The 16,848-nt window shown below is 39.0% G+C and overlaps 1 protein-coding gene across 1 annotated transcript in view; it reads left to right on the top strand.

Moving 5' to 3' along the window:
* ANKFN1 (ankyrin repeat and fibronectin type III domain containing 1) overlaps window positions 1-16,848 on the top strand; it is a 291,487-nt gene that overhangs the window by 205,463 nt on the left and 69,176 nt on the right. Inside the window, exons 7-9 of the mRNA XM_056127289.1 lie at window positions 2,324-2,421; window positions 5,103-5,193; window positions 10,655-10,762. Coding sequence (XP_055983264.1) covers window positions 2,324-2,421; window positions 5,103-5,193; window positions 10,655-10,762 — 297 coding nt within the window. The remainder of the gene's footprint in view (window positions 1-2,323; window positions 2,422-5,102; window positions 5,194-10,654; window positions 10,763-16,848) is intronic.

Raw genomic sequence — 16,848 nt, 5'->3', positions numbered from 1 at the left:
ATGTCATGGGTATCCTAATAGGGATCACGTTGAATTTGTACAGTGCTTTGAGAATTATTGCCATTTTGACAATGTTAATTCTCCTGATCCATGAGCAGGGGATATCTTTCCATTTCCTCGTGTCTTCTTTTATTTCCTGAAGTAGCTTTTTGTAGTTTTCTTTGTACAGGTCCTTTACTCCCTTTGTTAAGCTGATTCCTAGGTACTTGATTTTCTGGGACACAATTGTGAACAGGATTCTTTTCTTCATGTCACTTTCTTCTCTTTCACTATTTGCGTATAGAAAAGTCATGGACTTTTGGGTATTGATTTTATAGCCTGCCACTTTACTATACAAGTCTATTGTTTCTAGGAGTTTCTTGGCAGAGGTTTTAGGGTTCTCTAAGTATAGTATCATATCATCTGCTAATAGTGAGAGCTTGATTTCTTCCTTTCCTACCTGGATGCCCTTAATATCTTTTTATGCCTAATCGCTATTGCAAGTACTTCCAGTACTATATTGAACAGCAGTGGAGAGAGTGGACATCCTTGTCTCGTCCCTGATCTTAGAGGAAAGGCTCTCAGTTTTACCCCATTGAGGATGATGCTTGCTGTAGGCTTGTGGTAGATGGCTTTAATTCTTACTAATTTTACATTTATAAGGTTTATCTATTGCTTATAAAATCTTAAAATGTACTATCACAAAATTATTCACAGTATTTATTTTTTTAGTTATGTACCTATAAAAAAAGACATTTTTTGGAAAAAAATATTTCACTTCATCATTAATTTACTGTTTTGTGGAATTTCAGGAGTTTAGCTTTGTTCACCAAAATTTTTTTTTTGGTTTTTGGGTCACACTTGGTGATGCACGGGGGTTATTCCTGTCTCATGCAGTCAGAAATACTCCTAGCAGTGCTCAGGGGACCATATGGGATACTGGGAATTGAACCTGGCTCGGCCCCTTGCAAGGCAAATGCCCTACCCGCTGTGCTATTGCTCCAGCCCCATATTCACCACAATTTTTTAAAAAAGGAGAGAGATCTATCCCAAATATAAAATACAAAGGATGCATAGTAAGAGAACAAATACAGTCATCATAACTGAAAATTTTGTCTATAGAACTATAGAACTTACGTGGTGGGATGTAGTGTGGAGGAGGGTATCTTGGGACACCAAGGTAGTGGAGGGAAGCAAATTGTCTGGTGGTGGATGTGGTGATGGAATGATGCCTCCACGAAAAGTATGAGTAACAATATTATAAATCCTAGTACCTAAGCAAAAACAGTTATACAAAAATAAAATACCTGCAGCTTGTCATCATGAGTTTTTAAAATATGCAGTGCTTGTCTTCCATATAAATTACTTACCTGCTTCCTCTAGGGAGGTCTTATATCCTGCCATGTATAAATTGTCACTTCAGACACGTGTAACTGATGATGCACAAGTTATCCCTCCTGACTGTCGGTTTTTAACCAATACTAAAAATGTGGTCTCATGATAAGATGGGATCTTTTAGAGTGTGAGTGTTAGAACTTCGATGATTTTACAGTGATTTAATACTCAATTTGGAGCTGTTGGGTGTTGAGGGGAAAGAGCACTGAAAAGGTCAACCCCACATCCCAGATCCATGGGCTGGAAAGAAAGCAATGGGAAATCCTAGAAGAGGTATTAGAAAGGAGAAAGAAAGCCAAGGAAGCGGCCTACAAGGCAGTAAAGGTAGAGAAAACTTGCTGGTGAAGGTGTCACTTACATAAAGGGAAAGGAAAGGGGGTGTCTTAATCTGGGTAAGAACATCACTTGCAATAGAATGTGGAAGCTGACTTGGGGAGTGAACAGAACGTAAAGTACCAACATCCTCTTCACTCATATGCATTAACTGATTTATGTATTGTGTGCCTGAACATGGGTGTTTCTGTATACATATTTTTGGTATAGTTTAACGTCTGCGTATTTTAGGCATTATTATCAAGTTGAAAAAAATTTTTTGCTCTTTTTTTGAAAAATAATCATGAACCTGAAAGCAGAATTATTATTCCAAGGAGATAGAATTATTAAGATGTGCCATTATTTGCAAAAAGATAAACTTGGCCTTTCCTGTTTTTGATAGTTGTATTTCTGGGATACTTTTGATATATGGATTATATGACTGAATTTCATTCTCCCTCCCATTTCCATTCATCCTTTCTCTCTTTCTTTTCCCATGCTACTCCCCAACCTTTTCCTCTGTTCCTCTTCCTCCCTCTTCTTTCTTTTCCTTTTCCCTTCTTTCTTCCTCTTCCTCCTTTCTCCCTCTCATTCTCTCTGTGCCTTCTCTCTTTCCCCCCTCTCTCTCTCTTTCTAGTGGAATGGAGCATGTCTAAAAACTTTTGTCCTTTGGCTGGAGAGATTATCATGGAAAACCTGCAGTCACTGAGATGCACAATCACTGGACTTACCAGGGTAAATGCTTCCTTTTAAACTTCCCATTGCCCTCTGCCTGACGTTTGTGCTGGAATTTTGGTAGCAAATGCCGACTCTGGAAGCAACAGCCAACGCCCAGGCCTCTGGCAACAACTGCCACTCGTTAAGCATGATATGTCTGGTATCCATAATCTGAACCTCACAGAGGAGTGAGCAGACAGCATGAACCACTTTGTAAGCTGCCATGTTCTACAGAGATCAGAAAAAGAAAGGGCCTCATACAAGTCTTGAAAGCTGCTGCTTTCTGGATCACAGTCTAATCTTCGGGTTGTGGGGGTGGGGTAGGGCAGGGATCAAAGGCTCTGAGAGATCCAATTTTGACTCCCTGTCTTATGGTAAAAATAACAACCTCATCTAAGCCTCACCCCCACAGCCTCAGTTGAGATCAGTCATCAATTGGAGTCACACAATTTCCTGAGAGAAATCCTTCTTCCCTGATTAAAAAAAAAATTTGTCTAGATCTGCTTTCACAAAAAAGAAACTATATGTGGTGCTGCATTTCTCAGTAAACTGAACCATTTTAAACTGTAAATGAAAATCGGACACAAACTTTGCTTATTTGTTTAACTGATCTAAACTCCAACATTAATTACTTGTAAGATGTGCAGAGCGGAAAAAGAAAAGCAACTAGCAACTCTTTTCTTTTTCATCCCATTTGTTTGAGTAGATTTAAATCAAGCCTGTATATTTTTTGGCTCAATTCAAATAATTATTATCTTAGGACCATCAAATGTGAGAGGGAGAGGAAAAAACTTTCTGTGTTGTTTTTCTAAAAGGTTAGTCAATTAAAACAGTTATCTGTAAGGTTTAATCCTGAAATCCGGTGTTAAAACAATGTATTGGGCTTGCATCTTTTCAAGTTTGAACCAACTAATTATAATAGGATTGTTGTTGGTTGGGTCACCACCACAGAATCTTGACTTTTAGTCCTAATCATATGTCTACACCAGGGGCCAAAACTGGATTACCAGTACAAACAAATCCAAGGGGTGGCCCCCAGAGATGCTATCAACAGGAGACTGATTCCCAACCCTATATCATTAATATTAGATGGAAGAGAGCCAGAAGAGAACTCTAGGGAATTTCCATTGCTTAAAAGAAAAAGTGATATTGGTGATAAAAATGGAAAAACTTTCTCTCCATGGAGAGTTTCTCTAATATTTGAACTAATTTTTATAGGGATTAAGTTTTTTCCACTTGGTCATCCAATGAGAGCAATGCAGACACTCTCCTAATCACATAAAAGCTTAGAGGTAGATTTACACTTCTGCAAATTCCCCATAGCCCTGAGGGTACAGAGAAAATCATTTTAATGCTAAAAATATTAACTTTATAATATAGTAGGTCCAACATTATTAAATCCCTAGCAAAGGATCTACAAAAAAATTTTTTTTACTTCAAACACCATTTTACAATTTTTTTTGCAGGCATATTTGATCAAATTCTGGTTTCACCAGGAAAAAACTCCTCAAAGCAAAAATATGAAACCATACAAAATGATGGGGGGCTGGGGTGGGATGGCAAGGCCACTTCCATCTATTGTGGGGCTGGAGCAATAGTACAGCAGGTAGGGCGTTTGACTTGCACGCAGCTGACCCTTTTTTGATTCCCAGCATTCCATATGGTCCCCTGAGCACCATCAGGAGTAATTCCTCAGTGCAAAGCCAGGAGTAACCCCTGTGCATCTCCGGGTGTGAACCAAAAAGAAAGAAAAAAAAATATCTACTGCAGCATTGTTTATTGTGGCATATAATATAGAAACAATCAAGATGCCCACCAATTAAGAACATGCTAAATAGTGAGAATATTTTAAGTCATTGAAAAATACTATGCAGGCACTAAAACACTGAACACTTTTTATATACTAATCTGAAAAACGTTTATTTAACTTAATTTTACAAAGCCAGTTGATTGACGAAAATAAGGTAATGGTGGCTATAAGGATTGGCTCTGGAGGAAAGAGGTGAAGGTAAGAATTTTGCTGAACCTTAATAATTAGTCATGTGAGTATGATGTTGGAATAATGTATGCATGAAACTACCACCAACATTGACAGTATTGTAAATCACAGTAGCACTGTAGTACTGTAGCACTATCCTCCCATTGTTCATCGATTTGCTTGAGCTGGCCCAGTAATGTCTCCATTGTGAGACTTATTGTTACTGTGTTTGGCATACCGGATACATCATGGTGCACTTATTTGCCATGTGGGCGAGATACTCTCAGTAGCTTGCCAGTCTCTCCAAGAGGGGTGGAGGAATCGAACCTGGGTTGGCCAGGTCGGCCGTGTGCAAAGCAAACGCCCTACCCATTGGGCTATCGCTCCAACCAGTACACCAATAAAAATGGCAGGGGTGTGTGAGGGTGGGGGGGAGAGTAAAAAAAATGTCAAATAAATAATTGAATAATTTTAGAGGCTAGGCATGGGGCAGAAAAAATATGCTATTCCAATTTGGGGTAAAAAACACAAAAACAGCTAAGTGTATGGGAAATATTTTGATTATCAGATACAAACATAATGGTCAGGAAAAACTAAAAAGCTCAAGTGTAGGTAGTAGGTTTCTCAAAGGGAAGAATAAATTCAAACTGCACAGGAATCTGTATCTAGGATGCAAATGACTAAAACACACTCATGATGCCTCGATTTCAATACTTTGCAGGGTCAACAGTATTTTGTTCAAGTCTCGGCTTATAACATGAAAGGATGGGGACCTGCTCAGACCACAACACCAGCCTGTGCTTCTCCTTCCAGTAAGTGGTGGCTAGATGCTCTCGACCTGTTTTCAGGTTCCAGCTCTACCCTGCCCTGGCAATGTCATAGTCCATCCTTCTCTGCCATGTGGGACTAACAAAATCCCCCTCAGAGTAGCCTTTAGCCATATAAGAAATGATTGCTCTGCAAAACTATTTCCCTACATGGCAACTCAGAAGAATGAAAGGAGAGGGAATTTGGAACCAGCAAGATTGAATTTGTTCCCCTTTGTACCTTTGTAGCTGGGTGGCCTTCAGAAGTTATGTGAAGGCTCTGAGTCTCAATTCAATATCTGGAGAAAGGGGCTGATTGGGGTTGCAGAGAAAGGCCACAGTAGGAAGGGCTGACTGAGACCATGCCATCCCTTTTAGCTCCCATCCTCCTTCCATTACTCTCACCCTCTTCAGTCTGAGAGAATTAAGTATAACAAAATCTTATTTTTGACATTAGCTGCAGAATAAAACTTCAAAAATGCTAGTCTGCAAGTCCAGTCTACATAACATCTGTGGTGGTGGTTCCAGAAAAGCAACAGAAAGCCTTCTCTGATTTTAAAATTATCCCTAGCCTGGTTTGTTGAGTAATTATTTATTAACCAGGCAGAAGCATATCCAGACAAACAATATGATCAATTTTTTTCATAATGAACCAATTCCTCTAAATTGCACTATAATTTAGAAAGTCTTTCCTAATTGTGATAGTTAAAAAATGTTGTCATATGCTTCTTGCGAAAGTGCTCATGCTATAACCTTTGTGGAACCCAGTTTGCCATGCCCCATCAACCATCATAAGAACACATATTTCTTTGTACTCCATAATTACACATCTAACAACTAACCTAAGGGAACAGATGCAAACAATGATGTACATATGTACAGTTACATGTTATTACACTGAACTAGCAAGTATGCTGAGAACATATATCTGACATTAACTTGATAGTTAAAAGAAGTATGATATATCCATCATCATACTATAAAATAAAATGCAAAAAATGACATTTTATGAAAGCATTAATTGTGTGAAAGAAATTCTTACAGCATAAGTTTTATGCAAAAAAATGATTTTTCACATAACACTGAAATGTTGCATTATAAGATTATGAGCTCTTTCGTTTTCTTTTTTCTGTATTTATATATTTTTCTAGTGGTACCCAGGGTGAACTTCAGAACAGGCAGTATATTCTGAGCACATTTAGAATCTCACTTAATCTTCAAATCGGTCCCTTCGTCATTATTCTGTTTCAAGGATAAATGTCACCATAATTATCAGCTACATCATTCTCAATATTAAAACTAAAATTTCCATGTTGCACTTTTATCTAAGAATGTGTAGTTACTCTGAATGTTTGCAATACACATACTGAAGTGGCAGAAAGCTGCTTGAGTCATAGAGCCCAACATCACAAAATATGGAAGTACTAAAATCTCTGTTAGTAAGGAAATTGAGAGGCAGAGCAACTGTGGCACATTCTGATAAGTGGCTGAGCCACGCTGCAAGTCGGAATTGATCAGTCTTGCTGTGGTAACTAGTACCAATCTCTGAAGCTGACAAATTAACCAAGAATCAGCCAGTCCATCTTGACTATCTTCTGTGGTGGAGTCAGAATTAGACCACACCACAGAAGCTATGGACCACCAATGCCAGAGCTCTCTTAAAAGTCTCTGAAGTCACCAGTATTTGATAACTTAGTGATTCTTGTTTAATTTGGGTATCTTTCTCATTGAAAACTTACCCAAAGTAGACACTGGAAAGACTACAATATGAAACTTCTAAGTTCATAACCACTCTCATTTGATGGGGAGGGGAGAAGAGTATGCATTACTGGAGCTGGAGGGAGAGAAAGAACAGAAAAGTTGAAGAAAGTGTAGTCTCAGTAAAACTGATGGTGGATCGGGGGAAACCTACTTCAATGCATGTCTCATACATATTCTTATTCACATAATGAGAACATTTACTTATAAACTACAAATGTCAGATGTTCTAGTTCTGTAAGCTCCAAGTTTTACTGAGGTATTTTCCCTCGTAGCCCACTGGAAGAGCTCTCTCCAGAATAACAAATGAGTTGTCTAGAGTGGGGAACTGTCATTTATGACTTGGTAATTAATGTTGTAATTGGTAACACTTTCTAATAAAATAACACATTTGAGGGGGTGTAGCAACAGTACAGCAGGTAGGGCATTTGCCTTTCACACATCCTACCTGGGCTTGGTCCCCAGCATCTCATATGGTCCCTTGAGCATTGCCAGGAGTAATTCCTTAGTGTGGAGCCAAAAGTAACCCCTGAGCATTTCTGGATGTGACCCCAAAAAGCAAAAAGATAAAATAAAATGACACATTTGATCAGCAGAGATATCTGATACAGAATGGAAATTCTACTATGTCATTATCATTGCTATAGACATGCCCCATCACTTGGAAAGGACAATATTAAAATATATATATATTTCTGTTTATAAATGACTTTCTGTTTATAAACATTATGACATTGTGATGTAACCAATATCAGTATTTAGATATTTACTAGAGGACAATGTATTCTAACATGTCAGAGTAATTGGAAAGTTAGTAATATGTTCCAGTAAGCTATAAAAACTCTTTTTTATATTTTTACAAAAGGCCTTAATGTGTTTTTATAGAGTTATGTTATATGGTAGGGTACATAATAAGAGAAAAGGACCCAGACAGGCTTGTCTCAGTTACGATCAGGAAAGCCCTGATATGACCAGTGAATGTAAGCTCTGCATTGTGTTGCAATGCAAGTGTCTCATTACCAGAACAGTGAGCGTTATTATGTGGCACAATCTGCTCTTTTCCTACCGCACTCAGTTTAGTCCTGTCAGGTTCCTCGTTTCTTAATATATTTTCAATTTTCTCCCTCATCCCTGAAGTCTCCTATTTTATGTAGTCGTCAGAACCTTCCAAACATCTAGGAGAAAAACTCATTCTTTCCAAAAACTTTGGCATCGTGTCCAGTGCTCACTTGAGCTGCAATTTAGCATTAGCAATTTTCTAATGTATCATAAAGTCATCAACTCGAGCTAGTCTCTGATGTAATAAATAGAGCTCTGCTGAGTGAGCCAGGTCCATTTCATCTCCCCTTTGCATTGATGGCAGTATTAACACTTATTAAGAATTATTAGCATGTTCAGGGCCGTGGAGTCACTCAGCCACCCAGGAGTCTTACTCAAGAAAACAATGTTATTGTTCTTATCATGAGTGCTTCATAAAACAAACAATTAATTCATGGCTTTTTAGGTATCTATGCGAGTAACTTTTATTCTCTGTTCCCAGACACCAAGGACATTGTAGAAAATCTAAGAGTAGCCTAAAGTTCTCTTCCTCAAAGATTTCCAAATTTCCCAGTAAAAGTCCTTTTCTAGTACATCCTACTTGAACATCATCATGCTTTCTGTCATAATGCCTCAGCATTTAATGAGTATCTCATATAATCCAGAGAGGGACTTTACACAGCTTTTCTTTTCAACCTCAAGTGCCTTAAAATATATTTGGGGGACTGGAGAGATAATACAAGGATTAAGGCACTTGCTTGCACAGAGTCAATCCCAGTTTGATTCCCAGCATCATATTCAGTCCCCTGAGTATGACTGGGAGTGATCCCTGAACACAGAGCCAGAAGTAAGCTCTCACGTTACAAAGAATAAACCTGAGGTAAGGAGAAATTAAATCCTGGTTCCTGCCCACATGGAATCGAGTCTACAGAATGCACCTATGCCAATTCCCTGTCTCCAGATCAGACCTCAACTAAGTCACACCACACAAAATCCAACCAAGCTCTGACCCTCCTGCCCAAGAGAAAATAAAGACAAAAGCATGTCCTCAGTATAATGCAATGAGCACTCTATGAAGGTCCTGAGGCCCTGTTAGAATCCTAGTTTCATTACCAGTGAGATGAGCAGTACATTACTGAGTGTTCATTTGGGAACCTAGGATTTCTAAGAAGTTCATGGAAAATGGTTCTTGGAAGGTAGGAAGGAAAGACTGGAGAGAAAAATCTCTCAGGCCTCCTTCTTCAGAGAGAAACATCTTATAGGGTCACAAGGGATATTTCCATTCTCATCACTCATGGAGTTAACACTCCATCAGTGGACCCCCTCCTTTTTTTCAGTTGTTTACATGACCCCTGCCACAAAACATCATGCCTGATATCTAACAGACCTCTCAATTAATCCTAACAATACTCACCACATTATGAGGAAGAAATGTGCCTTTCTTGTAACTTGCTGGTGCACAATCTCTGAGCTGGAAGGAAATCTGAAGATCCAAGAATCATACCTAGGTTTATCTGACCCTCCCAAACCTGTGAGTTCTATCAAACTTTCCTTGAATGGACCTACATGGGGTGCTTTTGCCTCGCTTTAACTGCCAAGGCATTTGCTTACGTTTCTGAACAGGGAGACTCCCCCTTTCAAAATAAATCTGGGGAGAGAGAATGTGAAAGTCAGACAACTAGAATTTAAGCCTCAGATACTCTCAGGAGCTAACTGGATTTTTTTCTGGGAATCTGGGAAATAACGACTAGCATTCTAGAGAAAGAATTTCAACCAAGGAGATCTTAACACTGTTCCTTTGGAAAAGTTCAGAAAATAAAATCTGAATTTGGGGTGGGGGGAATAGAAAGAAAAGGGGATGAACTATGAAATGACCTACTTAAAAAATATCAAGAGTGAGAGACAGTAGAATTACAATCTTGACATTAGTCCCATACGACTTATTACTCTTGATAGCATTATAGCCAAATGGAATGAAAATAGAAGGGAGAAAGAAATCTCAGTGGGTATTGCAATTTAAATTTGCCGTGTAAGCTAATACTGTATATTTAGAGACTGAGCAGACAGGGTGGTTGGTGGCTCAGAGTATGTGCAGGAGTTGCTGTGCCAGCTAACCAAAGCAGACATTCATTAGAGCAAAATGTAGATTTCCATTTCTTGGCATCTGATGTGGGCTCCTTCCTTGGAAAGAAATGTCAATTTGGCCAAAAGTGTGAAACCTACAATAAAAGCATTGGGACTGTGGATTTCATCTAGTCTACACATTCCCACCCCTTTCTTTCCTCCTGTGGAAATCCAACTGAGACTTGGGGTGCTGAGTGGAGAGGTGACCAGGGAACTGCTTAGGACAGAGTATGCAAAAAAGGAGGGTAAGAAATTAGGGAGAGGTAACTGGTCTCCCCAATTTCTTATTTTCTTCTGGCTTCCAATTACCATTTTCTGTTTCTCTTAAACTGCCCAACACAAGCAACCAACCACAATTACTGTTTTGCACAAGGCCCTGAACAATGGCAGCATCCAAGCCCTTGGTCTTGCTTGTTAGCTGTGCGAGTGTTGGTTGCTTATCCTCAGTTTGTGGGGAGTCTGAGCACAACTCGTCTCCCAAGGCAGGGCAGGGAAGAAGCCTCCCCTGCGTTCAAAGTTCACTCTGTTTGTTTCTTTTGTTCAATAGACTGGAAAGACTATGATGACAGAGAGCCTAGACACAAGGGACAGAATGAAGTCTTGGAAGGTCTGCTGCAGCAGGTCCGAGCCCTTCATCAGCATTATAGTTGTCGGGGTAAGGATAAAAATCTGTGCCGGGCCATCAACTGAGGTCTCGGTGGCGCCGGTAATTTTAGCAGTTTCCTAACTGGGTCATACCTTCTCATTCATCAGGGAGAGGGAGATATTAATATTTGTACATCTGGAATCACTTTGCAGCACTATCTTGCTTTAACCCTTCAGAAATAACTTCCCTCCTTTCCTTTTTTTCTCTCCCCCTCATCCTCTCCCCATAAGGTTTGAAAACAAACACAAGGGAAACAGCAGCTGCCATAATTCTTATTTCTCTGAATAGTCCCTTCCCAAATGCCTCGGTGGGCTGGAACTTTGAGGTCTTCATTCTCCAACTTCTACATAAGCTTGCCACCCACCCCACCCCCAGCATGGCCTGAGCACAGTCCCAGCCTCTCCCTTCAACCCCTCTCCCCGCCCACCCCAACACACAACTAAGATACCCAATCAACCAGAATTCCCTGAGTATACAACCAATTATGGCAGCAACAACAAAAGCAAACCTGCATGGGTATTTTCAGTAACAATTACAACCCAGTGGTTTTATCTAACATCTTCTGTTTAGCTTCACTTTTGCCTTTCTACCTGAAGTGAATTGTCTTTACCGAAGACCACAATGCAAAGAAGAGAACTGAAATTTTAACCTACGGCTTTGATCTCCAAGTCATCTCTCTGTCATACCTCGTTTGTGTCTCCCCCTTCAGTCAGGATTGGCCCCGGACTTGACTCACTCTGGATGTTGATCTTCCTTAGTACACTACTGATGAAGAGAAAGTAAAGCATGCCCCCTCTAGACCTAACCAACTACCCCCAGAAAATCTCTGAGAAGCTTTCCAAAGCTTTTCTTCCACTCAAGCTCTTCAGATGGGACAGTCAGGTTTCTAATGATTGGTAGAGCAGGTGCTTTGTTTTATTTGGAGAATTAAAAACCTCCATTCTCCATGTTCCTTCCATATCAATTCCCCAACTATGTGGCGTTTTCTAGATTCAATTTGCTCTTGGACCAGTTAGAAATAAAAAATACATGGGTGGAATGAAGACATGTTAAGGGCTGAGAGATAGTATGGAGCTGAATGACAGTGGCACTACAACTTGTGTTTCACCATCTGGCAGCTTCATTCATGATACTCTGATTGTCAGGCAGCACCGAACTAAATGTAATATGAAATTTTGGTAGCAGTAACCATTTTCATTCCTTATTTTGCTGCCAATTATTGACTCAGTTATTTATTATTACCGTTGTTTTCTTATTTTTGTATTATCATAATATAGAATGTGAGCCACCAGTGGTACACACTGATGTCAACATGTTAAGTTTCTTGCCTTGTAGCATGGGTTTGATCCCTACATAAGCTTGCCACTCACCCCACCCCCAGCATGGCCTGAGCACAGTCCCAGCCTCTCCCTTCAACCCCTCTCCCCGCCCACCCCAACACACAACTAAGATACCTTAGGGGAGTTTTAACTAGTAAAAAGAAATTGGAATTAACATTAGAAAAAAATGTTGTACCCTGCAAGTGTACAAACACCAAAGCCTCCAAAATTTCTGTGGCTAGAAATGAGATCAAGTGTTTGCAAGAAAATCATTTTTTATTTAGGGTCATAGAGAGAGTACCCAAGTACTGCCGCGAGTGCTCCCTGAAAACCGAGCCAGGAGAAAGCCCTGAATACCACTGGTTGTACCCCTAAAAGGAACAAAAACTATTTTCTTTTAGAAAGTGATCCATTCAATTTAAATATGCATGGAAAAAAGTTTGAGAAAGGAAACCCAAGGACGAATTCCCAGATTGTTAGGAAAACTCCTTAGATTAGGTTCTTTAGCTTTCCGTGCTGACCAAAGTCTACTTAGTTGTCAGTCAGAACCCATTTCACCAGGCCAGACATGACAGAGGCCCCTTCTCCTCTTTGACTCTTCATGCTTCCCTTTCCCCATTGGTTCTCATATGCAGGCAAAGGCAATAAGCAAGAGGGAACTTGAGAGAGAGTTCAGTGGGCTGAGTGCATGCTTTGCACATAGAAAGCCTGAATTTGATTCCCAGCACCACATGAATGCCAGGTACTTCTGGGAGCAGCCCCCAAGTACAGAACTCAGAGTAACCTCCAAGTACTGTCAGATGTGGCACAAAAATAAGCACCTAAATGAAACTATTAGATCATCCTTTTTAAAAAATATAAGGGTTAGAGTGATAGTATAGAGGGTAGCATGCTTGCTTGCATCAGGCTGACCCAGGTTTTTTGTTTTTGTTTTTGTTTTTTTAAGAGTCTGCACTGGCCTCCCTTGTTCATCAATTTGCTCAAGTGGGCCCAGTAACGTCTCCATTGTGAGACTTGTTACTGTGTTTGGTATATCGAATATGTCACGGGTAGCTTGCCAGGCTTTGGCATGCAGGCAAGATACTCTCCATAGCTTGTCAGGCTCTCCCAGAGGGGTGGAGGAGTCAAACCTGGATTGGACAGGTCGGGAGAGTGCAAGACAACCACCCTACTCACTGTGCTATTGCTCCAGCCCTTTTTAGAGTCATCATTATAAATTTATCTTTTAAATGATTAATATGTTTGTGGGGCTGGAGTGATAGCACAGCGGGTAGGGCATTTGCCTTGCACGCGGCCGACCCAGGTTTGATTCCTCCGCCCCTCTCAAAGAGGCCGGCAAGCTACCAAGAGTATCTCGCCTGCATGGCAAAGTCTGGCAAGCTACCTTTGATGTATTCAATATGCCAAACACAGTGACAAGTCTCACGATGTTACTGGGCTAACTGGAGCAAATCGATGAACAACAGGAGGACAGTGAATATACTTGTATATTCACATTTTAAAAATAAAGTGTTATAGGCAATCAAAGCACTACGGAGGGGCTTGAGTCCTAGTACAGTGGGGTAAGGTGCTCCTCAGCACCCCGTATGATGCCCGAGCCCCGCACCCTCATCACCAGGCCCGCCAGGAATGGTCCTTGAGCACAGATCCAGGAGTAAACCCTGAGTACCGCTGGATATGGTCCCCAAATAAGCAAACAAAAATTATAAGCCACTTGTATTTGGTTTATATCAGAGGAGAAAATTACTCAGGAGAATGAAAGATTGTTTTTCATATCATCAGAGTTTAGATGTTCTCTCCATTAATAATGGGTTACTATCTAATAATCAAGAAGCAATTGTATAAACAGTTCAATTATTTCTATAATTTCCATTCAACTTACATTTATGCAATCATATACATTCAAGTAAATCAGAGTACTGCATCAGAAATACAGTACTTATTCATATAATATTTAAATAATATTTAAATAAGGCATAAAATAGAACATTCCCAAAAGGAAGAATATTTCTCAATTTGACATGTACTCTCTGAATATCCAAAATGTGTTGCAAAGAATAATTCTCCTTCAGAAAGTGTCGTGTTATGTATCTTTTATTTGAAATGTAGTATGTACATTAAAATATTAAACGCATAGACTCTTTGAATTTAGTTAATTGGGTATTTTCCAATCTTATTTAGCCATTTTAATTTTTTTCACAAAATTACTGTTTTAAACCACGAACTTTTGAAAATATAACATGCCATCATACAAGAAATGACTTTAGATACAAGAAAAGGGATACAATGACTTTACATACAATGACTTTAGACCAAGAAAAGGGATGAGCAGAACTCTGTTGAAAAAAATTAATGAAGATAATTAGGTATTGCAAACATACCAAACAAATTACAAAAAAGGTACTATTTAAAAATATTCAGTTGCATTGAGATACTATGGTTTATTGGATACATAAATATTTACTTCTTTATTTTAAACCCAGGGACTTGCCAGTGCAAAGCAAGAGCCCTACCACTGAATCATATTCTCAGACTTATCTATTCAAAGATTTACAAAGAGAAAAAAATAAATTCTTTAAGATCCTAGTTTTACCACATATTTGTTGTGTGTTCTTGAGAAAAACATCCAACCTCTTTTTTTTTTCCCCTTTATTTTATTTTATTTTTTTTAAAGTTGTAGATTTACAATTTTTTGTGCTTTGGTTTCAATTATACAATGATCAGATACCCATCCCTCCACCAGTGCCCATTTTCCACCACCATGGATAATATCCCTCCCACCCCCATCCCCCCATCCCCCCGTCTCTGTGGCAGGGCAATCCCCTGTGTTCTCTCTCTCCTTTTGGGTCATCCAACCTCTTTTATTCTGAACTTCCTCATTAGAAAAGTAGTCTTTCTTTAAGGATTGTTGTGAAAATTAAGTTATTTAATGAATTAAACTTACATTGTGTAGACACTTCAAAAACTCTAGCTTAGTTTTCTTCCAAAAGAAGAATAGGGCTTTCCTTTATCCTTAACACTTGGCTATGAGTCCTAGAGTTATTGTATAATAATTGTAATGAGCCTGGAACTCTCAGAAAATACATAGCCTATTTAAAATACAGAGTCACAAAATATTCCTTCTCCTCCCTGAATCCTACAGGGGAGATACAAAATCCCACAATGATTCCTTTATGTTAACTATAGAACTGTCTATAGTTAATTCATGTGATCAGTTCTGGGATGAAAATTTAATAAAGAAGTTGACTAACCTTAATGTTCATATAGCTAACATCCAATATAAATAATTAATTACAAAGAATTCAGTTCTGTTTAGCATAGTAAATTTCAATTATCATTCAATTTTTCAACTGCCAAACATTAATTAACAGAACACTTAACAATTGGCAGGTGGGCTGGACATACCATTATGAATAAAATTCATTTCCTATACTCTGTATTCCTAAAAGCTAAAGAATCATTGTATTCATAGCCCAGAAAATTAACCTTAAACTAAACAAAGATAGGATAAAGGCATGGTAGTTATTAGGAGAAAAGTCAGTTTAGAACTTGTATCAGTCAAAATGAGCTATTTGATGCTGCAGTAACAAATTGCCCACCCCCAAATATTTCTCCCTTATTTAATAAGACTTCTCACTATTGTTCATCTGTGTTGTTATACTCTGTCTATATAAATATTTGCTAGTTCCCAGAAGTGGAGGGGAAAGAGACTTTTTTTAGTTGGACCACAGCCAGCAGAGCTCAGAGATGACTCCTGATATGCTCCGGGTACCGAAGATGGTGCTAGGATCAAACAGAAGTTTTTGGAATGCAAGACACGCTCCATAGTTCTTGTACTATCTCTCCAGCCCCATGAAAAGAGATTTTTGAAGGTTTTATAAGGGCATGACTTTATATAGGTTATTTCACTCAAAATTCATTGCCCAGAAATGATCACGAGGCCCCACCTTCCCACAAGTACTCCATGAGGTACAGTTCTAGCATGGAACCAGAATAAAGGAGATCTGGGCTATTTATTATTTACACAGGTTCCTTTTCCAGTTACAGTTGCATTTCTCAGTTATCTCTTAAATGTTTAGATGAATGTCTTTTGTGTAACCTTTATTTTTATTTTTAATCCTACTGTCCTCTTACGTTAGACAACCTGGACTCAAATCCAGGAAAGGCATTGATTAGTTGTGTGACCTTGACCAAGTTGCATATCCTTGCTCCATCTCACTCTATTAACCTGTGGAATACAGATAAAAATTGCATAGACCTGCCACCCAATGTTTAAGAACTGAATGACTTAAGTAATGCAATTAAAGGAATTTTCCTATTAAATGCAACAAAACAAAATCGCTATCTTCCATGTTCTATTTCCCCAAATCCAATTCTTCTGGCATTTTTGATATTTCCTATTCCAAGTAAAATATTTATGTGGCTGTCTTAACTTTTTTCCAATTTCATATCATTATATCACTAAGGAAGACAATTTTTCTTTCTTTTTTTAATCCTACTATCCTCTTTCATGTGTATACAATTATTTCTTCCTTACCTTCCTTATATATTCCTGCTGTCATTTTAGTAAGGTTGCTATTATGACCACATAAAATTCATGATTATTTTCCCTTCCTGTATACCTTTTCTCATTATAGTCAAGTACATCAGTGTTGTTTGAACTGTGTCTTCTTAAATCATCCTATCGTGGAACCCTCTGGACTCCATTGGGCTGGACCAGTCACCAGCTGCCTTGACGTCTGGGTCCCAGCTGTCACCCTGCATCTCCTTTCACTA

The sequence above is a fragment of the Sorex fumeus genome, unplaced genomic scaffold (assembly GCF_029834395.1).
Source record: "Sorex fumeus unplaced genomic scaffold, SorFum_2.1 ptg000063l, whole genome shotgun sequence".
Classification (NCBI taxonomy): domain Eukaryota; kingdom Metazoa; phylum Chordata; class Mammalia; order Eulipotyphla; family Soricidae; genus Sorex; species Sorex fumeus.
This window is presented reverse-complemented; position numbering and strand designations above follow the sequence as displayed.